Source organism: Thunnus albacares, chromosome 6 (assembly GCF_914725855.1).
Source record: "Thunnus albacares chromosome 6, fThuAlb1.1, whole genome shotgun sequence".
Taxonomy (NCBI): Eukaryota; Metazoa; Chordata; class Actinopteri; order Scombriformes; family Scombridae; genus Thunnus; species Thunnus albacares.
The window spans coordinates 30,016,493-30,043,425 of record NC_058111.1 but is presented as its reverse complement, the minus strand read 5'-3'; the positions used below and the strand labels follow the sequence as shown (position 1 = coordinate 30,043,425).

Below are 26,933 nucleotides of genomic sequence, written 5' to 3'. Positions count from 1 at the left end.
TCTTATAGGATGCCAGAAAAACAGATGCAGCCTGAATTCAAGCCACTGTGGGGATAACATCCATCCTCCAATGGGGCCACAGATCATCTATTGTCATGTTCATGTTAGCACTTGTGTGACAGTAAAAAAAAAACAGCTTGTTGATTCCATTCCTGGGAAGCGCAGTGTTATGATAAGCTTCATTTACTGTGGCGAAATGAAAAGCTGAACTTTGACAGGTTCGATTATGTGATTATGAAAACCATTTCCCAGCACAGTAAAAAGGACATGCTGAAATATTGGAATTTTACCACTTCCACTACAGTCAGTGTAAACATGTCAGACAGTGCTGTCTTCTTTCATTAAAGATATATCAGTTTATTTGTGATTCTTCGGGACGTTTACTTTGCCCTTTACCACATTAAACAGCAGGTGTCTCATGGGGAACCTCCAGCTTTGGTTAAATTACTCAGGTCAGGTGAGCATAAAGTGACATTTTTTTTACTATTCTCATTTCCTAATTAAAAAACAAAATCATTTAAAAACGACGTCAGTCAACATCTTGTGTCTCTGTTATGCAGCACTGATAAAGTTGCCTCATTCAAGGTTATCAGTTGATTGAAGCTACAACAGCCCTTCAATGATAAAAAATATTTGAAAGTTGAAATGAATGTATTCTTGAGCATGAAAGTTTATTTTTACTTTGGAAAAGTCAGTTTCACAAAGAATCTTGGCTCAATTTTAAGATTAATCAATCTTATTTCAATATATATATATATATATAGCAACAAAGGTATATAGCAACAAAGGTCCACTGCTGGCATTGAACCGCGGATATCACGGTTATGTCTTAATCAGTAGGATACTGGGGCGCACCAACACATTCCCATTTTTGACGACCAATTATCATGTGACCAAAGTGCCTCTATGACAACCGAGTAAACTCTTTCCGCTAAGGAAGGTTCTGATGTGTGGTTGAAAGCTCTGGGAAAAAAATATTTTTTTATGCAAAGTCAAGTTTTTTTCATTTTGTTTTTTTTTCTGTCAAACTAGTCTATTCTTTTGTAAAGACTGAGAAAAATATGGGCAAATGTTGCACATTTTACACCAGATATTGTAGCTAAAGTAAACAGAATTTCAAAGTAAAATGACATTGTGTGAAATGGTGGTGACAGGCTAAACATCAGAGAAGATATAAGTGCAGAAATGCACGAGAGCAAGAGAACCAGTTTGGCTGGAAATGCAAATGAGTAATGCTCTCCATGCTTTCATTAACTAGTGCAAGGCATGCAATGGCCAGCTGCACCAAGAGTCAAATATGTTTGTACAGTACAGCTCTTGAATATTAGGGATAAGTACTGTTGACAAAAAAAACAGTTAATAGCTTTTGTTGTCCTTTTTGTCACTTAGTCCTCCAGCCTGAACGACAATACAAGGTCATTTAAAGTGCATTTCAAAACTATTACAAAAAAGATTCATATAAGGATTTTGTGAACTTCCACCTCTGTGATTAAGTCTTGGTTAAGTTTAGACAACTAGAACTACATGGTTAAGCTTAGGGAAAGACCAACTACTGTTGACTGTTGGTAGGAAATCAGACACGTTGCACACTTTTAATTGTTTGAGCAAATGACCAATAAAAGAGACTGAATAGGACAATCTGTGTTATTGTGCTGTATTTTCTCTCTGATTTGGAATATTTTTTAGTCATACTTTCCCTAAAATTAGGAAAACTAATTGCCAGCAGGGGGGGGAAGAAGCACTCAGAACTTTTACTCAGCAATACTACATTGTACAGTAGTCAATTACAAGTAAAAGTCCTGCATACAAATGTTGAAATGTTATCAACAAAATGTACTTTAGGTATCAAAATGGTCCCATAAAATCCTTATTTTCTTAAAAAAAGAAATCTACCAGTGTAGTAAGAATGTTTCAATTGTTATTTAAATTAGTTTGTTTAAAAAAGAAAATGCTATATGAAAAATGACTATAATTTAAAAGGGCAGGTTCTGCTCTGTGAACAATTATAATTTTAGAAAATACTTACAACACTGGCAGACTTTTTTTACTTGAATGACTCAACTACACACTAAAATGACTTGATAAAAGGAATACTTTACAATAATATTTTAGAAACTCATTATATTTTGTGTGGAAAATCTTCATCTATTAATAATAACTATTAATAATAACTGTCAAATAAATTTGATTGAGTAATATTTTCCCCTGAAGTAGCTCAGGATTGTACTTAGGTAAAACTACTTTGTTATGTTCCATCCCTGAAAGCCAGCAGGGTAAAAAGACTTTGCCCCGGCCTGCTGGAGAGCAGACAGACCTGCTGGAGGATGTCAGATGGGTCTTCCACAGAAATCTAACGAGGATTAGAAATAGTGAACTGTGGTGGGCTTTTCATCCAGCCAGACTGATCCGTCTTGTCAACACAGACGATGTGAAAAAGGAGTAATCTGGCCCAGAGCAGGACGGTCACAGCTGAGCGGCTCCTGTCAGAAAGGTGCCAGCCTACCTGAGTCACACACACACACACAACAACACACACACCCACAATGAATGGCTCTTAGCAGTGTCACAGCACCGGCCTCTCCCTTCCATTGACCTCCATTCTCCAATTACCATTTTAGGAATGTGCCAATTCTGTTGTGCAACACACTCCTCAGTGTTTGATTTAGCTAATCGTTTATGGACTCTGGAATGCTGGTGGTTCCTTATCATAGTGTGTTTCCTTAATGCTAGCGGCTCTGAATAAGTGTTTGCTATTTGAACAACTTGTGTTGGAGACAAACAAACATAACACATCTGTTTGTGTCTCGTGTGTGCAGACAGGCACGCGAATCAACTGCTTACAAAAGAGAATTATCATCAATCCATCCCGCTGCTTTGTTGTCGGCTGTCTAATTTGCCATTCTCTAGGTGTGTTTATCCCCGGTGGCCCTATCTGTCACATTCAGAGGCCTCAAGCAAATAAGCTGCCACACAGTCAAACAAAAGCTATTAGCTATTGTGTTAGGGCCGCTGATTGATTTCATTATCCTTAATATGAATGTGACAAACACTGTTTTTGTAGATTTAATATGAGAAAACAAGAGAGTGGAAGTGAAGGAATATGGGGTTTTTGTTTGTATGTCTCGGGGCCATAGCACTTGAGTCTGGTATTTATACAATACTTGTCGTGGACTTTTCCATCTCTCATATTTTGAATAATTTTGGTCTCAGACACTATTAGATGTTGATTTTTTTCCTCCGTATTAAAACAATTACAAATACATTCTTCTCCTTGTGAATCTTCTATATATTGATCAGAATATTGATCAGAAATATATAGTTTAAAGTTAAGGAATGAAGTACAGAGCTGAGGTCAATCTACTTCGGTGTTTCCTGAAGAAGCTCATCAAGCATTAGTATCATGTATTGAACCGAATTTACTTGTCTTAGCTTATCCAAGTCCTCTTTTTGACCAAATCTGACTCAAACTCAACTCTTTGCCAGTGTCTTATCAGCCTGTGACCTCCTGCGTACGCTGTTAGGTTTACAACTGAATGTTAAGTGTTTGGAACGAGGGTCAGTATCTCCAATTCTGAAGCCAGGACTGTGCCCTCCAGCTTAGGAGTAAATGAAGGGATCTCAGGGCCTGGCTCATGAGTGAAGTCAGATTTACTGTGTTCATTTGTGTTGTAGCCCACAGATCTGAAGACAAGTGTTTATGAATGATCAAAACAGCCACACTTGAAGGTAGGGTAAAAGTCTGCTTTAATACAGAGGGGTGAAACACAATAATTATTTAGATTTGGGGATAAAGGCACACACTTTCACTCAGTGTCTCCTTGAAGGCATTCATTGTACACACAGAAAGTGACAGAAGTTGTTCAAACCCTGCATACTTTCTCACCTCCACACACCTGGCCAAACATGGTATGAAGTGGGGATGAATGTCAGACTGTCAGTTTCGGAAGGTTACGTAAAGAGTTTAGATGTTCCCACCCTCAATTCCAATGTTGGGAAAGGTGTCAGGGGAGGGGAATTCATGTTTGTTCATCATCCTCATTTCCACACAGTCAGAGAAACACAAAGTGTGTGTCCTGGTCATGGTTTAATATTGAAATCCTAGCACACCACAGGGCGTCTCTCCCTGCGTGGTAGATAACAACACCGTCAGTTGAAGAGTCAGCCACACTGGATGGCAGCAGTGGAGGTTGTAGCAGCGTCTGGTTCAAAAATAGTTTAGGCAAATTTACTAAAATTCAGCACCTAAGCTGAGACCATAGGAGCAAACAAGAATGCGAAGCAGTGAACTGTGTTGTTCAGTGATGTTTAGTGGGCAATGCTAGAGCCTACACAGGTAGCTGACATGGCTACATCAAAGGCTGCTCTGTAGCTGAAGTGCACCTCCTCAAGTTTTCCACAGGTGTCCAGTGCCAGTGGAAATTTTTAATACAACATCAAGAAAGTTGAACAAAGGTTTGAATGGAAATAGATTAACCACAAACCTTCTGCTGGATGAAAAAAGCAAAAATATACTCATAATCACTTTGGATTGCGTGGCAGTAACTCTTCATTGTCGTTCTACATCACAAATAGAATGAATGAGTGGGGTATATCATTTACATTTTTTTTTACTATATTTATGGCCTGATAATGTACAACACATCCATTTGGCCTTGCAATGGCTCGCTCAGTGTGTGAAATGAAAAAAATCGATTCCTACACTAGAGACACTTCCGGCTAGACAGTCACACACCGTGACACTGAAGTTTAATTCCACCTTGAGCGCAAGCTTTTGTTGCCCAATCAATGCACACTCCAAAGCTCACCTGTGGTCACAAAGCTTTGGGTAGTGACTGACAAAATTTAACTGTAGAAACAAACATGTGATTTTCTTTTGCAGAATGTCTCGCCTCACCCTTAAAAACCGGCTGATGAATTCAGATATTTGAACTGCTGCTTCTTCGCATTAAAGGGAACCATTTGAAGTGCTTTAGGCATTTGATCAAGATACCGCATGGACACCTTCCTGTGGAGGTATTCTGTGGATGTTGAGTGGGAGAAAACACGTAGAAAACACGTAGGAGGCATCATACAGTATATCTCGGGAATGCCTCGGGATAACGCCAACAAGAAGAGGAGGATGTAGCTTGGGAGAAGACATCTTTTAAAAACTTTTTTTAGCCAGTTGCCATCATGGCCCGGATTCAGATGAGTGCTGTGAAATGGATGGATGAATTCGTTGATCATTGGTGTTTCTGCTTATTATATACTTCCAGTCATTTTCCATTGTGAGGAAGTAGAGCTATCATGAGTTGCAAGAATGCGAGCCCTTGTATAACCTTGAGAAGAGCAGTTCAACAAGATGGTTTAAACTACAAAGGCTGCCGATCTCAAAGGAGATTCACACAAAGGAGAGGTGTTCTAATGATTAACCTACTCTATCCAATGCACACAAACATACTGTTTAAGTGGAAAATATCTTTGTGGGCTCAAGTGTGTTTTTTTGTAGAGGGCCATCTCAGGTTGAACTCCCTGCTGACAGCTATGAATAAGTTCTGTGTATTTGTTTCACATTGCTGCAAAAGAACATCAAACACTTCAGTTTCTCAGTATCAAGTTTCTGAAGACAAATTAAATCAGGCATGCGTTTGACCTGAGGAAGGGATATACTTTGCTCTGGGCAGTACTTAATATCTTGAGAACTGTTAACGTCTAAACATAGAAAAATCGGAAAAGGTTCAAGCTATATAGATCAGTGTAGCTGCAGTTTTCTGCCCACTGATCCACTGTGGATTCACCTCAGGTCAATGTTGTTTTCTGACTTTTATTTCAAGGCGTCTTGTTTCAGATGTGGCTCTGCATTCAAATGAATGTGTCGTATTACAAAATGGAAGACAACTGATATGAGATATGTTTTACTCAAACATCACTGAAAGAGTGGGGTGATAAATTCAGGCGTTATGTTTCTGATGCTTAAATAAAAAACATTTTTGGAAAGAGGATGTTGTCATTTAAAGGTCTAGGTTTCAGACTTTGATTTTATTGATACACGTATCATGTTATCTGTGAGTGATAGGCAGCATGTTTACTTATTTAGTAATTAAAGTGATTATTTAATGTTACAACCTTGGAACACCCTGTGCCTTGTAACTTACCTCAGCAGCTCCCAAAGTGAGATGTGGGGACCACCAGGGGTCTGAAAGGGGATATATCATGCACATTTCCAAGTCTATATTCATAATCTGGGGCTCTGCTGGAATACCTCTGCATGATTTACGGTTAAAAAAAACCTCCTTATCTATATTATACTGACCCTTTATGCAGCACCTCAGTTCAGTCTCTGTCTGAAACAGGCCGTTTTAGTTCCTGTCTCTTTAAGGCCCGCCTCCCGAGGAGCCCTCTCTTTCTTCTAGTTTTCATTCTTTACTCGAAATGGAAACTTCTCAAATACATTTTTCAACATGTTTTAGCCTGAATGTGATTCGAAATATGTGGACAACATGAAAAAGATACGAGGAGCATCTGCACACTGACTCAGAACTCCCTTTACTTTATTTGCGGTTTTTACCTCAGGCAAAAACCCACAGGAAGGAAATGAGGCAAATGACATCACAATCATCTAAACACATTCACATGTGTCAAGACACCATCATCATAAGAAGAATAAAAACATTGATATGAACAGTCATGTAAGAATGATAGAAGGTCTTGATGCAAATTGTATGTAATTTTCAGTCATTAAGTCACAAAAAACACGACCCATGGAACAACCTTATCAACAAAGGCTATGAAGTAGATGGTTGTTTGTGAGCATGTGTGAACAATGTGATGTCATCATGAGGAGGAAGTAGAGGTAACACTGGAAACTAAGTGTTCAGAGCATGAATGTATTAAGAAAATTGGATACAGTGCCACTGCGCAGGCTTGCTGCCAATTTTTCACAGTGGCTACTCAGTATTGGAGCGAAAAGTGAAAAGCCCAAAAAGCCCAAAAAGCATTTTCCCAGAAGACAACCATTATAAAAGAGACGTGTGTAAAATTGTTGACAAGACACCTCGAACTCCAAATAAGTTAAATTATTACTCTTTGTATTATGAATTTTTTATCCATGAAGGTTTTGTACTTGTAAAACTTTCCTCGAGTCTAGAAAAGCAATTTTAAAATCTGTGACGTCATCACAATGTAAAGTCAACACTACTGTACATATTCATGTGCCAGGCAAGCAATTTTCATTCAACTGAATATGTGCCATGTTTGAATCCAGTATCCAGTTCTTATAATACATCCTTGGTTCAGAGAAGGCTGGAGCCAACTGCAGGGAGCACTTTACATATATTCACCTCAAGTTTTGCAACTTTGACAATGTTTGACATAGACATCAGACATCATAACAGCTAAAAAATAACAGAATATCCCAAAAAGTATGATATGTCCCCTTTAAAAGTACCCTGTGGAGTTTTTGACCACTAGTGACACTATTGAGCAATGTTGTTAAGGAGATTTTTGAGGCTGATACTGATATTTGGGTGTTTTTATGACTAATATTTTATTGATTTTGCCTTTTATAAAGACACAAAAAACATATTCACAGAAGCAAAAGAAGTAAATCAAAGTCTTTAAAAAATCGGATAATGATATATTGGCTAATTTAAAATCATTTTTGTGCCATAAAAGAATAAATAAATAAAAAAAATTGCTTATTTTTTTCCCTTTATAAAGAATTGTGACACTGATATATACTGAACAGGGCATTTTACAATTAAAAAATAAACTTCTCAATAAAAAACTATTCAATAGTTTAAAACTATTCTAACTATTTAACAGTCTAGCTCTACTATGTATGCATGTCTGTATCTATGTTTGCATCTTATCTTATTGTCTTTAAATTAACATGTTTAGGGTGCAGAAGAGTTACAGTATGGGCCGTCCACAGTGGGTTTCATTTGACAATAATTCATATAATATAACTTATAATGAATTTAGTGCTTGTATGGGGACTTTTTGTTTGTTTGTTTGTTTTTAAATCAAAAACACTGATTAACGCTAAGACAATAGTCCAGACATTGTCATATAAATAGCTTACAACCATTCGCTCTAAAAAAGAAGGCTTTAAATAGTTAATCATCAACATCCCAGGATGTTGTGGAGGAACAATCCACCTGAACTCAGGTAAGTTACCTGAAATGTTCTATGAATAGTTACTTTTGCCTTATGTTCACCTTTTATCTATAGGTATAAAATGTCAAAACATTTCCATGACTCTAAAATGTGAGGAAATGTGTTTTTGACAGTCTTTAAACAGTCCAATGAGCGTCATTCATCCAGGTCCGACTGACACTGCTTCAGATGGGAGGGTCGATAAGTCCCGCCTCACAGTGTGTATCTGACTGGAGACTTGAGGCTATAAAATGAAGGAACTTACTGTAACCGGGACGCATTCTGTAGCTGGAGTTCCCTTTGTGAACTCCCACACAGAAACTAAAGTCAGCCCAATGCTTTAATCACTACTCACATAGAGAGATATCGACGTCGGTTTCCTCTCACTTCCAAGCTCAAACATTTCATCAAGTCGCCGGCCGGGTAACGCTGCAGACAGCAGAGCCATGGCAGGGGACGGGTCCGACCAGCGGGCGCTGCAGTATGAACAAACTCTGGTAAGTTTGACCTGTTTGTTGCCACGCTGAACTTTGTTCACTGGTCACACAGTACGTACAGTCCTCTGGCGGGCAGTAGCAAACCAGACTCCACTCACAAACCTCTCAATTTAACGCTGCCTGTGTTGCTGACGGGACGTTCACAGCTGGTATTAGCTACATGATAGCCAGCAGTGTGAACAAATAGTTGTGAAAAGTTGTAATTTCATTGAAATGAATGTGGTTTGGTGTAATGTGTGTATGCCGAATTAAACAGCGTGTCTGTGTGATTCTGGATATTTCTACTGGAGTGTGTGTACTGGCTGGTAATCACTGCTCAACTTTAAATAGTCAGATTTTAAAGGAAGTTCGACCTCCTGTGAAAGTGTACGAGGTTTGTGGTATCTGAAGCCGCTAATTGGGCATTTGTAAACTTGTGAGGTGACATAAGTAAACATCTAAACTGTGTAACACCACATGTTGACTTTCTATACAGCCTGCTATGCTGCTAGCTTAACAGTGCAGATAGTAAAGGCTAAACATCTGGATTTGGCATTTCCTGCACAGGTCTTATGTATGTATAGATTTTGTCCAAACTCCATTGTAAAAAAAAAAAAAAAAAACACTGTCAAAGAGACATTTTAGAACATGACTTCAGATTTCTTGTGAATTTTAAAAATGCACTGATAATTTCTGCATACAAGTCAGTTCATAAAGCAGATATTTATCCGCCTGTTCTACACACAATCTTGGTTGTTGAAAGTTGAAATTTTATGAAATTGAGTACTGCTTGCTGTTTTGTATATTAGCCAAACCAGAGCTGGGCAATATATCAATATTCTAATGATATTATGATATGAAATTAGATATCTTCTTAGAATTGGGATGTTGTAATATGGTGATATGACATAAGTGTTATCTTCTCATGGTTGTAAAGGCTGCATTACAGTAAAGTAATTCTCTGAACTTGCCAGACTGTTCTAGCTGTTCTATCATTGGCCTTTACCCACTTAATCATTTAACCACATTACTGCTGATTATTTATTAAAAATCTCATTGTGTAAATATTTTGTGAAAGCACCATCCCTACAATATTGTCACAATATCGATATTGAGGTATTTGATCAAAAATATTGTGATGTTTGATTTTGCCCTAAGCTGGACTGACAACAGGCTCCTACTGAGTGGTGAAAGGCCAGAAGTCATGTTCTGCACAATGTGTATGTTTGCATACAAGCACATTATGTCTCCTTTGACAGATTTTTGGACAGAATTATCCTTAATGATCTGTCCAGAACCAAGATTTGGCAAATATTTTGCCTTTCTGCCTCTTTAAATGAAATACCTATATATGCAAGAGCAGCATGTTCGCCTCACACAAACACTACAGCAGTAGTGGGGTCACTGTACGTGTCAGGATCTCACTGTGTGTAGGCTGCGATGATATCAGCCACTACCATCCAACAGTAGATCAATTCATTGTTGTTCAACAGCTTGGTTGCTGAGAAAAGCTGCTGCGTACATGTCTGAGCGTAACGTGTTGTAAGATGTGACTGACAGGTGTGCAGGTGCCTAAAGCTACACCAGCCTTCCAACACATGTGTGAACAGTGATAGCTTATGAGGTTATAAATTACTTACTGTAGGCCTCACAACCATTACCTAAGGCTCTTTCCTTTTTAGCTTACATAATGAGCAGAGATTCATAGACGGTCTGGTTTAGAAGATGAATCAGTGAGTGAATGGTTTGATATTAGATGTTTTTTTGTACAGCAGGGGGCTCTCAAACATTTTCATGTCACGGGTCCTCAAACAGATACAGATCAGGGCTCATTGTCCTTGGGATCTCTGTAAGGACTTGTAAATTAATATTTAGCAATGAATTGTGTGAGTTGGGAGATAACAGTGTTGCAGAAGAAACCAATGATTGCACACTGTGGTGAATTTTGATTCAGTGAAGTGAAACTATTCATCGTTTTGTTACTTCTGGAGGACTGTCTGAGGGTCCTATGTCGGGCTTTGCTGCATGCCCCTTCAGAATAAGAGAGGGCAGGGTTTGAACTGAGAGTCCATTTACTCTGTGCGTGTGTGTGTGTAAATGTCTAGTTGAACTTTTTCTGACAAAAACCTCTGTCAAGCCTAAAGAATCTGCTATTTGAAGAGACTAGTTTTATAGGCCAACTGGACCCATTCAGTGGCAGCGAGGCTTTAAATTAAGAAGAGCCACAACTGTAACACTTCTTTGGGCCTCTGTTTCCTTTTTCTTGAAAAAGTTTCTTTGTAAAGTGCACCCCCACCCCCCCCCCTCACACCCCCACCTCCTCCCCTCCACCCCTCCTCTCTGTGTGCTGTTAATCTGCGCAAGTGTGTTTGTGTGAGAGATTACACAACGTGTGACCCGCTGATTCAGCGCTGGACGCTCTGTCACCCTGGCGGGGTCTCGTGCTCGGCCCTCCGGCTCTCTCTGAAAGGAACGTGCACAAGCAGCTTTCTCTGCACACCACCCACCATCTTCTCTCTTGTTTAATCTCAGCTCACCCTGCCCCCCCCCCCCCCCCCCCGCTGTGTTTTTTTTTGGATGATTTGTCAGATGAACAACATTGTGAAAGCATCTATATAGAATCAAATAAAAATAACTACACTGCGAGAATAACCTCTTTAAACATAAATGAGTCCTCTCTCTGCCCCCCATCTCCTCACCGTGGGTTGTAGTAACATGGTGTCTTTGTGTGATATTGGCAGTCACGGTGGTTGTGTGGGTTTGTTGTGGGCAGTGGATGCTCAAAGAGGCCAGTGTAGTTTGGATGTGAGAGAGGCTGAAAGGCTGGGTACAGAAATGTTGGCAGGGCCAGGAGTAAAGGAGCACTTGCAGTATAAAACTAGCAGGAACATATTGTTAGTATTGAAGCTGATATCGGTTTTTATTTCTGCAAGAACCTGCAGTCAGGTGTGTGCTTATCTGGGTAGGATGTGATGGACACAATGCTGTTTGCTCACACTCAATATTTATGCAAAATTACACTATATATACAACAAAATGCGCTCAAAAGATCAAGAAGAAGAAGTTTGGACTTTCTTTTTGGCATTGAAACATTTGAAGAACCTGCAATATCAGCAAACAGCCGCTACCATGGAAACATACTTGTATTAGAAGGTTTCTGTAGATCTTTAATCTATGAACCACTAGAAGCATGCTGCTGCATTGATAAAACATAATGCAAATGTTGAAAAACTGTCAAAAAGTTGTAATTAGATGGGTTTTTTATTTTTCTGACAAGCAGATATTTTTAGGTTGGCAGAAATGTTAATGTGGCCATAAGTGTGTTTTTGTGATTTAGTATTATTATGCCATTAAATAATAAATTCACTGCCCTTCGATCAAAGGTTAAGTTTTATTGGGTTTTTATTAGATTGCACAAATGACATCTGATCACATTTGTGTGACTAATATTTATAACACTTTATGTACTCTGACAGGAGTTTTCCTAAGCAATACATGGCAATATGTCAGCATTGCTCTCATTAGATTGCAAAACTGTGCACACACGATGAAACTTTTGTTTAACATAGCAACATCATTAAGAGCATGTGCTTGAGTTTTCTGCAGCAACAAACTCTCTGATGGTGTCGGTTGTTGTTTTGTCCCAGTCTGAATCTGCTTGCTTAAACCTCTCATTGTATGGGGGGGAGGGTGGGTGGAAAGACTTGCACCCCAGTCGTATTTTGTGAACCTCCGGACAGGATTAATCACAGTCAGGTGTTCAGATTTGAAAATGAGTCCGCTTGTTACTTCTCATCCAGTGTTGTCATAATTAACTGTGGTCATAATGATCCCAAATATGGTATCTAAAAGATATGTGAGGCTCTTAAAGGGCCACTCCACAGATTTTCCACATCAAGATCAGTTTACTCATCGCGGGGAATACTACTCAGACTGTGCCAACAGCTTTATAATGTCTTCTTTGGCTATTCCAAAGACTGACACAATAACCCTGATTATGTCATCAGGGTTATGCTCGGCTTACCCTGTCAAGTTGCATTATGGGGATTGGAGGAACCAGCTTTTTTGGAGCTTGAACCCGTACAAGAAAGTAGCCTAAAACTTTCCACTCTCATATATGGAAGTGCCCAAGGAGTTTCTGTCCTGTGGTAGCGCTATGGAGCTGTTGGGGGCTCAGTATGGACTGAAACAGTCAAGTTTTGGAACAAGTATGTCAGAAAACGTTCTGCACAAATCACACACTGTTAGAGGTGTATCAGATAGGAGTAGCATACCAAACCAAATGGCCTGTGCCAAAGAGTTTGAGAGGAATACATACAGTGACACCTGTTTATGTGGTAATATGGGCAGCAGGTGGGTAATACTGACAATAACACCTTACCCCTCAGGATGCTCCATTTTCCTGAAAAACATACATGCCTGTGGAATCACAGCACTAATCTGCTCTGATTACGGGACATTTTCCTAAGTGGTTGTGGATGTACAGTGTGTGTGTGTGTGTGTGTGTGTGTGTGTGTGAGCCCCGGGGCATCGTTCTGTTGTAGTCGCTCCGTCCTGCTCGTGTCATTACACCCGCGACGACGCCCCCCTCATTCCTGAGAGTCTTGATTGGTTACGTTTTATGTTCCACCTCTACATCCCATTCCTGGTGGACAGTCAGCAGATTGTCCCTCCTTTGCTCTAGTCTAGATCGCTGGCTTTGATGGCGTGTTATTGTTATTACCAGGCCATAAGAATGTGTTGGGTAATTGTGTGTGTGTGTGTGTGTGTGTGTGTGTGTGAGGTGACATGGTCTGTCTGGAGGCTTATGACCAGATATCCCAGAGGTTGTGATGGTGTCAGTGTCGCTGCATGTTGTGTGTGTGTGTGCATGTGTGTGTGTGTGTGTGTAGAGCGGCACAGATAAGAGTCATAAAGTGAGAAATATGGTTGCCGGTAAATATTCAGGTCAAAGGATAATCACAGATGTTTTTATAGTAGTGTTCTGTTCTGACACATGGAAGCTATAAAAACATTAAATCCCATTTTTTATTGTAAGCGCCACTTGTGCTTTTGTGACAGAATCAACTTTTGACATGACAGAAGTGTTCACTCTTACTTGCAGCAGTTGGTACAGGCTATTTCATGAAAAAGGAGGTGTATTTCCTGACATTAGGACTTCTGGTTTATGATGGGAATGTGTTAATATTCTAATAATGACTGAGGAGAAGTGAAACCGTCCACCAGAGAAGTACGGAAACGTTAGAATTTGCGAGCGCCGTGTTTGCGCATGGGTGTGTGTGTTGTGGCCATCTGTCTTGCTGTGACACAGGGTAATTTGTAACCCTGCGTTATTCGCCTTGCTGTGGTAATTAGGCTTTATACAGCCACGGCCTTGTCTGTTTGATGTCTGCTCCCTTGCAGTCATAATGGAAATTTCCCTTTTACTTGTCCTCAATCACTTCATCACGCCTTGTGGGTCTTTTTTTAAAAAATTTTTTGCAAAGAAAAGGTCAACAACTCCTTGACCCCTGCTTTTATTATGTGGAGAAAGGGGCGCTTGCATAACGTTTGTTCAGAGCTAAGTTGTGAATAGGCTGGCTCTGGCTGCAGATAAGCATCAAAAGCCTTCAGCGCTTTTTCTCTCTGTTACAAAAGATCAACATTTTTTTTTTTGTTTTTTGTTTTTTCTTTGCCAAAATGACCTATCCAACTCTATTTACTTTCAGCTGTGATGGATATCTTCAGCCAGGGCTTGTGGTATAAAGTATCTCAAGGTCCAAACACAAACATTTGCACAAAAGCAAAAGCCTCTCAATGACCAACATTAGCTTTTAGTATTGACCGTGAATTCAGCAAACACTCCACAGAGAGAAGAAATGTTGACCGTGTCCGTAGGTAAAACCAAAGGTGGAATGTGTGTGTGTGTGTGTGTGTGTGTGTGTTTGTTCTGAGATGCATTGATCACACAGACGGGGCCGTGTTGATGATTAATCACTGAGAGAAGGAACGAGAGAATAAGCCGGATGGGTCAATAGATTAACAGATGAAGCAGTTTTTCGAGTGCTGTGGCGTGTCTCTTGATTAGTGGCATACAATTCTCCCTCTTGTGTCCTTAACAAATCAAGATGAGAGGATAGATAGAAAACAGGGATCTAAGGCAAGAAGATGTTGCATCATCAGTACAGGGCTTTAAGTGGACTACATCAGCAGCGTGGTGAATGAGATCAATCTTATTAATCTTATTCTGTTGAGTCTAAATGAAATATCCACTCATGTCAGGAGGCTGAAGATGTTTTGTCATGTTGCAAAAAAATCTCTATTTCTACAAATCTGTTTATAGTATGGTATTTTTCTAAAGCTTACCGTGCTTTTATGAGGCATTTTAAAGGCACCACATTGTAGGTAGCAATTTGTTTCCACTTATTTGAGTACAGTTTAAAAACCAGCTTGCAGTGACTTGAACTGTAAGCCTGCAACTAGCAATAGTTTAAATCTGACAATCAGTTTTTCAATTAATCAACTTTTTTTGTCTGTAAAATATCATGTCAGTGTCCAGAGAAAAGTGGTAGATCTTAGCAGTTGGGAGGTTGGAACTGGAAGATGTCTGGTTGTTTGCCTTGAGAGGTGATTGGGGCATTGATTGATTGATTGATTGATTGATTGGTTGATTGATTGATAAACAAATAAATTGATCAACTAATCGTTTCATCATTATAACGTCCCCATGACTCACTTAACTAATCTATTGGTCATAAACCTCATGTATTGTCTTTGTGTTTTATTTGGTTTGATCTTTATAGTTTATTATGTCCATCACATTTTCTCCAAGGTGACATCATCAAATGACTTTCTCTCCAACCAACAGTCCAAAACCCAAAGATATCCAGTTTATAATGATATAGAATAAAGAAAAGTAGCAAATCCTCACATTAGAGAAGCAGATGTTATTTGGCAGCTTTACTAAAGAAACGACTCAAACAATTAATCTGTGATCAGAATAGTTTGTGATTTATTTTCTGGCCACTGACTGCTCGATTAAATTAACCAAGCGTTGAAGCACTAAATGAACATACTGCACAGGTTTACATTAGTTAAATCTACTTCTGTAAATAAATAATAGTAATATAAATAGAACGCTCAAGCTGATCTGTGGTCTCTAAAAGCTGGTACCTTCAACTCACCTGGAAAACAGCACTACATTTACATGCTGATATGTTGCAATAAGCCTATTTGTAAAAAGGATGCCTAATACATGTATCATGGCCTTACAGTTCTTCTGTTATAAGCTTTTCCATTTGGGTACGCTAAATAGGTGAAAATTCTATAAAAAGGGTGGATGTTAAGGGGTTAAAGGTTCCATTAAGATGCATGTACATTTTTCTTGTGCATCTTTCCTCAGTCTCGCCACCAACAGTGAGGACAGGTGAGACTCTCGGTAGTGATAGTGAGTGATTTTTATTGCCTTATGATGGTTGGCAAATATGGTCTGATCTGCATTTTAATGATCACTGTGTAACCCTGGCAGAGGTGTGTGTTGTGCAGTGAGACGCTTGAGCCAGACAGGAGGGAAAAACAATCGGTGAATGACTTTTTCAGCAAAAATGAAATTTAATTGTGTTCAGATTTCGTCAAAAATATTGCCAGACAAGATGAGGAGGGGAAGATGACAGATGCTGTGTGATGGCTCAAAATTCATTTGTTAGACTGTAAAACTGGGACATCTTATTTGTTTAAACCGATTGTTTGTTTGTAGCACTTTTGGATGTTATTTACCAGAAAATAGCTGCTGTGGCTGATGTCATGCTAAAGACAGGGCCGGATTCACTGCAGCTTTTGAGTCTGTTTTTCAGGCAGTTGTGACGCATTCTGCCTCCAACACATAGGCTGTATCAGATGCAGCAGTACACTTCTCACCTCACTGATTATACATTGAAGGGAGGGTTGCACCGATAATAGGAGGAGACACGTTAACAGAGGTTGATTATGGAGCTGTTAACATGGTGCAGAGGGGATTTACAAGAGCCACGTGGAAGGTTGTAGTGAGGAAAACAAACATGCATTCAATATAGGCTTGATTATAACAACAAATATAATTAGAAACAGGAAAGGCTTTTATTAATGAACACAATATCTTATTACTGTAAGACAAACTAATGGTGGATGGGGAGTTTTAGTTTGTTTATCATACTTGAATTTGAACTTGAACGCCAATTAACTGTGAAATCACAGCGTTTGGCTGCGTTTACCTCAGAATTAACATCCATATCGACACCATCTCCACCTCCACCTGCTCTGAGCTGCTCTGTCTCTCTCACTCAGTTACTTTATGTGTCTTATTATATCACCTCATCTTCTCTTATTTTCCCATAAATAAGCTTATTACCTCCTAACGTATTAATAAAGAGATATATGCTATTAAAATCATCATTTATTTAATTGACAGTTTATCCTCAGTGGAGTTGATCCATGGTCAAAGTATTGCTTTTCTGTGTCTAGTGCACCTAGCTCTCCTTCATGCTCAGTGTGCATCTGGAGGATCCAAACTCTATTAAAACCTCTGTGTATAGAGGTTCAGATGAGTCAGTCTTGACTTAATGTGCTCTTCTCATTTCCCATTTTTAGCAAGAGGAACTGTTTTTTGTTAATTTTCCCTCCTCTACAGTTTCAAAAGTGCACATCTGTACAAAATTCACAAAGAAAATGTAAATTTTTTGGTTATGAGTAGTTTACATTTTTTTTAAAACTGACACTTGGTTGAATTGATGCTTTTTCATGACTTATTTGGAGTCTGGCTTCTTTTCTGTCAGTTTGTGTGATATCAATTGTTTTACTGTAACAAACATATATAACAAAAAATGACATCAACAAAGAAACCAGTCACACAACAGCAAATATCCTTTTTTTTCTTTCCTCTTACTGACTATCTGTTCAAAAATATGTGAACGCACACATCAGTGCACAGTCCCTCTGTCAAATTCCAAACTGTCAGTCTAAATCTGAAAACACCCACACAACAACATGAGGCTCTGCCACAAAATACTTTCTGAAGAAGGAATTTTTTTTTTTTTTTTTTTTGACAAAACAAATTCAAACATCCGCACTCCTACGCAGTGCAGTAATATGTGCCGGAGCAGCAGAAAAGTTTAAGCTTGGCTTATTACCTGAATAATTAATGCAACTCTAAATATGTGATGTCATGTGAATATTTACAAACGGCATGCTTCTGAAAATAAATGTAATTAGAATAAATTAGGCATGCAGAATAGATAAATAGTAAAGCACACGAGTCGATCCTTTAAATTAGCCCTTAACCAACAACAAGGGACTGTGTGCAAGGCTGCTGACCGTTCTGATCTTGATGATATTAATAATCAGAATTGAATTCCAGCTAGAAAATCAAAGATTTTTCACACAATAACATCAGTTTGTTGTGTGTCAGTAAAAGTCTAGGAAACAAGCGTTTACTGTTCCCACCCACATCAACACTTGAGTTCTGACTTTCGGTTTTCCCATCTACATAATTCCTTCAAAAAGCAAAAGGTCTAAGATGCAACAGTATTTCCATTTATATGAGCTGCTCTGTGGGCTGCTCTTCTCTTTGTTATTTCACACTACTCATATTTTCAGCCCACAAACAGGCCAAGGCTACAATAAGCTTTTCTTTTTGTTTTTCAGTGGGTAGGAACAGATATAAAGTCAAAAGGAGGTAGCGTAAGTTGACTGTGTCTGCCCTTCAGGTAGCTCTCAGCTGCTTTTTCTAATCAGAGTTGCTGATATCTTTGTCTCACTTTCCTCAGTCTCATATCCCAGCTATCATTTGAAATAAATGACTAGCAGTCACCTTTTCTCTTGCTTCTCTGTCACTGAGAGCACAGTTAGTCTGTCTGTAGGAGCTCAGCTGGTTCAAACAGGTGGACAGTCTGGACAAATACAGCCCAGTCACCTTGAGGTGACTGTGTGCCATGATAAAGCTGCAAATTCAAAGTTGACACATCAGCGGATGTTCAGTTCATTATCAGCTGCGCGTGTTTGAGATTTTTCATGCCTAGAGCTGTTTTTATCTCAAACACACTTTTGATTAGAGGTGATCCTGTTGATGTATCAACTGTTTGTCACGAAAAAAGATCCAGACTCAATAATGAATGTTTCAACTATCAGCCACATTTACCTTGGCTGTTAAAGGTTTCATTATGCAGCTGTCTTCTCTCTAAATGCCCTTCACCTTGTCTGAATGATGTTACCTCATTGCGTTGGTGATGCTTAAAAAGCTGCCGGTGTCTCTGCCAAACTGTTTACCAGGCTGTGAATGTGTCTCCCTCTCCCTTTTTAATATGTAGGCCAGTAATCAGTGAACTAAAGCGAGAGGCACAATGACAGCAAAGCTAAACGATAAAATACTTCTTTATATTGTATTTTTTACTTTTGCCATCTTGCTCTTTGTTTTGTTATATTATTTACACGCTGAAAGGAGAGCTTAGTGTCGATGTACCTCTCTGTCAAATGAAATATATTAAATAAAACTGTATCCATTATTGGCCTGGAACTTGGAAATATTGATCCTCCCTTGGGTTTGGCATTTCTTTCATAAAACCTGCCTTTCCCTGGATTAGTAGACTTTGATGAGTATTGTTTCCATTTAGAACTAGTGCCAGGTTAGTTGATGGTTAGTCTATCGACAGAAAATTAAGAATTTTCATAATCTGTTGAAGTCATTTATGAAGCAAAAATGACATTCCCTGGTTCCCACTTCTTAAATGTGATCATTTATTGTTTTTTTTTTTTTTATCACTAAAAATTGATATTTTGGGGATTTGGTTAATTTAGAAAATATTGTTTAACTGCTTAACACAAGATGCCTCCTGCTTTACTGTTGAATCCATTCTCAGTGTTTGTGCACTGGAGGCTTCAAGTTTCCACATCACACTTGTCTAAGTTGCATACTGGACCATGATTGGCTTCCAAACTAGTTGTGATGTCACAAATCATGCTCACATCTCAAACTGACGTTTAGGGTGAGCACAGAGAAACTTTTCCCCCCCTTCAGTAGATGAATGTGAAAAACTCTGCACATACATCATTTTGCTCAGTGAAGCTCAAACATCCAAGTGAAGCAACACAAATCAAAACCCATTTTGGGCGGAGGGGAACTTTAACATCTTTACACATGGCTTTCTTTGGTGTCTGTTGTGGGTGGATGCAGGAATAAACGGACTGATCATTGCTCACGCAGATGTTTGTCACAGCAATAAGGAGACATGGTGTAATGCTGATCCCTTCCTCTTGAGAGCGGTTCATCACCCAGTGATCAGAATAGCCGTCTGTAATATAATCATGTTGTGGTTTGACAGGATGATCTCTGGTGTGGCCGCTCCTTATCTGCTGTCAGTACTGATCTTCCACATTGCGGCTGACTGCTTCAGTGTTTATGCATCCATACTGTGTCATCAGCACATTTTCCACTGTTGAATGTCGACATTGATTAGTCACCAGCAGCACTCTGTTTCAACATGAGTGTCAGGAGGTCAACATTATGACTCTGTGGGACAATATATATGTATTTTTTGTAAGTAGTTGGGCTGTGGACAGCTAAATTCTCCCACAGCTTCTCTTTAATGGCGTCATGGTGAAAAATGGTGTAAATACCAAGCTATGCTGATGACACGCCTGTGTAGATACAGAGCTCCTGAAACCATAGAATCCTATGATTAACACTGATTCAGAGGGCTTTCCACCTATACTAAGATAGCAGTCTTTTGGGTGGTGGGTAGATGGGGAGAGCTAATCCTTAGCACGGTTGTAGGAGGATATCATAAATTCCACTAAATATTCTGTACAGAAATATGAGTATATACTTAAAAATTCCAACAACGTCTGTGTTAGAGGTGGTCAAATGGACTGAAAGGGTCAAGACTCCAGCAACAGAACAACTTACTTACTACAAGTACACTGCACTACTATAATGCTATAGTACCACAATGTCTGCTGGGCAAATGGGGCCCATTAGTACTTTTCTGGGGGACAATAAACAGCAATGTGAAAACTGTATTTGAGTGCTACAAAATGATTCTGAAGTGGCAATCTCAAAGATCTCTGTTTTGTTCTCTTTTGCGGCACCATATGATGTGGTAATTGCGGGTGTGTTTTTGGACCTCACTTGACCTCACTCCCCAACACATTTTCATCCCAGATCATCAAATACTGATGCTGTGTCAACGCCCCTTGGTGTCTGATAATGACACTCAAGGTACCTGAGCTGGTGTGGCCCACTTAAATTTAGGCACAAAAACCACTTGGTTAGGGTTGGGGAAAGATGGTGGTTTGGGTTAAAATGATCACCTGAAACATCGTTGTGGCAACAGTAAACACGGCAACAAAAAACTGTCCCAAGTCGCAGTTGGAAACGTGAAACTCGTAGTTGGAAGTGGCAGACGAACAATGGTCTCCTGCAGTAAAGTCCACTATCTGGCCATCCACCCAACCCGCCTCCTCCTAAGAAGGAAAATGTGACCTTATATACATCGTCATTGGTCTTGTGGTGTCTAATAATTACGTGTATGGGTTCAGATTGGAGTTAGTTAAGAGCCTTGTGTGTCTCATACAAATCCCAAAGGGTACCTTGAACGTTGGTATCAGTTGTACAACTTCATCAATCTTAATCATCAATCAAATCAAGTCTGTTTACAGGTGTTGGAGAGGCATATTGCATGTGTGAAAAACTTTGTATAAAACCTTGTGTGGCCCCAGAGCAAAGTCTGATAAATAGTTGAAAGCACCATCTCTGCTTGAGGCTAGTAGATTGAAGGTACACACCCGAATCTCTGATCAAACCGTTGGCAGTCAAGTAGACATCGTGTTTTGACAAGAAAGGAGAAAGTGTGGAGTAAAAAAAGATGTTATCTCCGGTTGTCGTGCATTGACTTTTAAAAACTGTTCATTGTGAGTCTGACAGTGTTACAGGAGCGCACTGCTAAATCAGTGGAGTACTCTTTTAAAGGGAGGGTTATTGACGCCATTGCTCAGCCTGGATCCAACCAAACAGCTGTACTATATCACTAGTCTTAAATGAGACAAATCTATCCCCAGGTGTGTTTGTAATGAGCCTCTAATGTGCTTGTAATAGTCCTACATCAGAGTAGACTTGAAAATAAAGTATTACCAAGAATGACTCACATATTTACCCAGAAAAAGTTTCATTATGGATATTGTAAAAGGGGTTTCAAACATCACAGCGTCCCTGTGTCTTTGCCCTTTACGCGACTCAGCTCCGGCTTTGTCCTCAGCTCATCAACCCAGATTTACAGTAGCTCTCCCCCTCGCCCGCCCGCCTTCTAATTGCTGTTAGTTTACAGTTGATGGAGTGTAATTAAACAGACGCTTGGCAGTGTTTAGCCGCTGATAGAGTTGATCAGCGCTGCGTTTGGCAGCCGAGGCAGAGCGGTCCCCGTGCTGACAGATTGGAAGGCAAGATGGAAGGCGCTTTGATGCACCAAACACTGGTTAACAGAAGGCATTACAGCACTCTGTCACTAAACAAGCTAGGACACACTTGTCCTTGTATGCCACGCACACACATTTTTCACTAATAGGCACTCGGCCTTTTTCTTACATGTAGCTCTCGAGTGAGTGCACGCAGGCAGGTGTGAGATACACTCAGAGCCTTGCAAACAGAGCAGATCCCACCTGTTTCTTTTTACCCTGACTGAGCTCTGCCGTAATGACTCGTGCTACTCATAGCGTGGCTGTGATGAAGAGTGTTGAACTGCTGCTAATGAAGCCTGGCCCGGAGCAACCAATCGGAGCACAGAGGATACATTACAAACACTCCATCCACATCTCTTCCTCTACTTCCATCTCTTTCCCTCGATTAGACTTTATGTAAATGTGAAGTTTTATGGTGTTTCACTAATGATGTCATATGTGTCTGCGGTTTGCTTACTGTGTGTGTGGGTGTATTTGTCCTCTTTATGAACTTCTAACCTCCCTATTTTCTCGTCGGATGACTACATTCTCACACACTCACTCTCTCACTCTAATCTGCTAACAGGTGTTACAGTTTCGCTTTGTGTATCCAACCCAGTCTGGACCAGTTCAGTCTACTCCTTTCCTATCTACTTCTTGATCGTCTGGGACAAATGTTAGGCTTGTTAATAAGATGATGCTGATCTCGAGTTTCTCTTAAAGGTTACTCTGTATATAATATACAGTATATATTATATATAATTGTTTCTTTGTTTGGGTGAGACCAGACATTTAGACCTTAAAGTATTACTGTCCAGTTGCTCTATGGTAGAAATAGAAAACACTCACTCCGAGCTCCATATTAAACATGCATATTGTATTATTGAGTGATAAGGCACAGCAGCAAGCTGTTTACTGTATGTGAGCCTTTTGACTAACGGCAATAAAGGAGCTGATTCTGAATATAAAGCTATATTGCACAATAGTACTTCCACTGCAGTGTTTTATCATTTTATTATCATTTCTAGTTTAACCTTTTTATAGAATAAAATATATTTCATGCCTTTTCTGGATGCACAGGTTGTAGAATATAAAGAATCTATAAACCATATCCCAAGCCCCCATATATTGCAGACAACTTCCTTATTATTCCTCTCACTGAACTGGCCTCTGCAAGAGTTCATGGTATGCTGTTTCTTCCCTTTTCTTAGACATTTTGAGGAAATAAATGACATGGGAACACAGCCTGTCACACAAGGAAAATGATTGTTTGCTTTCTTGCTGAAAGTTAAATGAGAAATCTGTCTGCTAAATGGAAAAGTATTAGGATCTGTATAACTGCAATATGTGGTTTTTACACTTTTTTTTTTTTTTTTTTTTGGTTAAACAAACTGTTTCCACTCTTTGTGCTAAGCTAAGTTAGTCAGCTATAGCTTTAAATGTACCATACAGGCATGAGAGTGTTATAAAGTGAAAGAGTGTGTTTATTAAAACCTTTTCTTCAATTGCGAAAATGTGATCATATCTTTTTGTCTTCTACCAAGCGATGCGAGGGCGACCTGAAGAAGTGGCCTCAGATAGCAGTAAGAAAATTAGTTAGCGTAGCATTAGTCATGTGGCACTTGGAGGCTCTGACTTGGCACTGTGTCTGCCTTGAGATAGATATAGTTCTGCTCTACCTACATAACAAAACATGCCTGGCTTAATAACTGTAGAAATACTGATGAGCTTCAAAGCTTTTTCATATCGTTCATCTTTTCACCGTCAGCAGCAACAGAAGCGGTGAAGTAGCTATATATGCTGCTGTAAGTAATCCGAAGCCACTTCTTCAGGTCGTGCTTCCAACACTCGGTAGTAGAAGATAGAGGTATGATCACATTATCCCGTTTAAGGTGAGACAGGTTGTGATCCCACATAGTTTATGTTCTCCAAAAAGAAAAGACACCTGCAGCATACTGCTAACTCACAGACATCAGTTCAGTAAAAGGAATAAGCAGAAGTCGCACCCACAATTCACACAAGGTAGTATGGAGCTAAAGTAGATAATCTACACAGATAATGTAGTGAACATATGTACTATAAAGGATTTGATTCTCAGATTCTATAGAACAAAGTGTGCTGCAGCTTCTGTTAGTTTTAGATTGAAAGCTGGACTAAACGATGTGCAAATATTTGAGAACAAAGTGAAAGATATACATCTAGTGATGTCGGTTTTTTATCAACAGTGTTTTTATCAACCTTTTTTGTAACAGTTTATCTACTGATTCTTGTTCACACACTTCATCACCCCTGTTGAACACCATAATCTTATTCAAAGTGCAGTCTCCCGAAGTCAGTGTGTAACGGGATCTCAGAACAGATGTGTTGCTGTTTGGTAGATCTGGCACGCGTCAGGACTTCATAATCCACTTCTACTGATTTAGATAAGGAACGGTCGCTACAAGAAGTGTAAAATGTCAGTGTTGTACAGTTCAGCACAAAATGAAATTCTACCTAGATTGTGTGTCCATAGAACATAATCTTAAAGATGTGGTATTATGGCCTTTTTTGACCATTTTTTTTATAAATAGCAAGTCTATTTTAAACACAGTATGTGACATTTTATTCACCAAAAGTTGTTTAGATTTCTCTAAATCCATCTTTCCTTACAGCTGTCTGTCCTCCAGCAGGCTGTTTCCAAAGCTGTTCACATAAAATCGGCATTATTAATGACCACCTACTCCGATTGGCTTGAAGTGTGGCCCCCACCGTCACCCTCAGCCAATCGGAATACTACCTAACGAATAATGCAAGTTTCCTTATGAAGCATCTTTACTGCGAGTAATGGACGCATATAGCAGTCTATGACCGGAGTATTTTTTTCAAACGTAGCTGGAGGTCTCCAGCTTAGCTTTAGCATAGATATATTATATTCCTTTAGCTGAGTAACAAAGAAACAATGTTTACAAGTGCACTTGTTTTAAAACTTCATCCAAGGATTGAAGCGACGTGCTGAGTCTTGTTACACAGTTGGCTGTAAAATGTGCCGAACACACACAACCAGCGGCCAATAACGGAGGGAAGATTGTCTCTGAAAATGAATTTCAGTCATTCCTGGCATACATTTCCATCCTCTGGAAGGCTATGAAGACTTTTTAGCCGCTGAACAACCAGCAACGGCACACTTCCAGTGTCTTGCTTTGCTTTAAAAAACAGAGGAAGTAATTTTGTAGCACAGGAGGCCCCCACCATCACCCTAATCCATCCCAAAGCTCATTTCTCTTGTTTTCCACCACACCAGCACTTTAATGTGTGGGTTTGGTGACCTAATGTGTATCGTGAAAGTATCATACTATATATCAGTGGATTTGATCATTTACTTTTTAAAGAAATCTGTTTCTTCTTCATCTCTCAGGACACATGCAGCTCTTCTCCTCACCTCTCTCTGTGTGTCTGCTATGAGTATGTAGTTTCCCCTCCTATGTAGTCATTCTAGGAACCAGATCCAGGATGTAACTCTGAGCTTTCAGGACAGCTGGAGTATTGGCAAGTGTGTGTGTGTGTTTGTGAGACTTTACAGTATATGTGTGTATATTGAAAGGATGGATTGTTTAATGTGATGTGACAGCAGGGAGGAAAAGGAGAGATTAAGTTCAAGACTTGGCCTGCTCACTTTAATGTCTCCTCTATTAAAAGACCCCCCCCCCCTCCCTCCCCTCCTCTTACACACACATCAACAGATGAGAAACACACACTTCTGTCTCTTTATTCACCGAACAAGCGCTGTCTGTGTGTACAAACATACAGGGCTGTCATTTTGTGTTTTATGTGAACTCTCCTCGATGAATGCCAATAGACGATGGTGGTGGTGCCAAGATGTGGCGACTGTGTGTGTGTTTCAAATGCATCAGTAGATACAACAGTGCTATTAGAACTTGTGAAATGGATTCCCTTTTTGAAAATTACTTTCATTTCTTTCTTTTTTTTGGCATGTATAATAAGAAAAGCTGGTTCTGCGGACTGTGATTCTCCTGTTTAATTTAGCATCACAACTACAGTGGGGCGTAACTCTGCTGTGGTTTTTAACTTGTATCTTTTTGTGGTTTGCGACTCGCTCCAGCACCTACTTACATGTGTTCTTACATGTGGGAGTGACTCTACTTTTTGAACGTCCAGTGTTATCCCCCCCCTTCCTCCTCCTCCTCCTCCTCCTCCCCTCTTCTATAGTGTTTTGCATATTTGGAAAACAACAGCAGCGAGGAAGCAAATGCACAAACACATTCCGCAGCATTCTTTCCCCGCTGGGAGAATGACTGTGAGCCTTTGAACGTCCCTCTGCACTCTCACCACAACATACGATTAGTCCTCCCACATGCGCACACATACACACACTCACACACACAATCACACACACACTCACACTAAACGCGGGAAGGCAACGGGACATACTCATTGCACCCGAAGGCATGTGGACACACACACACACACATGTAGAAGCACACACAAACACACACACACATATACCCAGGGTCCGAAATTAACACCGGCCAAGCGCCTAATGCGGGTAGATTTTCCATTTCCGGAAGGCCATCCGCCACACTGGTGGGTAAATGTTTATACTAAAATAGCATCCGGCATGATGGCTCGCAGGAAATTTCTCATGTTTGTCTCTATACAGTGTAGACACATGCACCATATGTGTTTTTTACACGCACCTAAACAGTGCCGCGAAACCATAGAAGCACTTGAGACGATCTGAGACAATGTAGCGCCAGCATCAGACTCAAGCACGCCTAGTTTTGCGGCACTGTTTACTGTTATAGACTTTCTCACGAAGTTCTTGTCAGGTCTTGGTGAACACCCTCAAAGGTGTTTTCACTTTTTTCGGCTGATTATACGTCT

General features: G+C 39.7%; 1 protein-coding gene across 4 annotated transcripts in view; it reads left to right on the top strand.

The window, feature by feature from the left end:
* Window positions 1-8,359: 8,359 nt before the first annotated feature.
* LOC122983737 (chloride channel protein 2-like) overlaps window positions 8,360-26,933 on the top strand; it is a 162,579-nt gene continuing 144,005 nt past the window's right edge. For all 4 annotated transcript variants that reach the window (XM_044353788.1, XM_044353791.1, XM_044353789.1 and 1 more), the window contains exon 1: window positions 8,360-8,633. In XM_044353788.1, coding sequence (XP_044209723.1) covers window positions 8,583-8,633 — 51 coding nt within the window. In that variant the 5' untranslated portion in view covers window positions 8,360-8,582. The remainder of the gene's footprint in view (window positions 8,634-26,933) is intronic.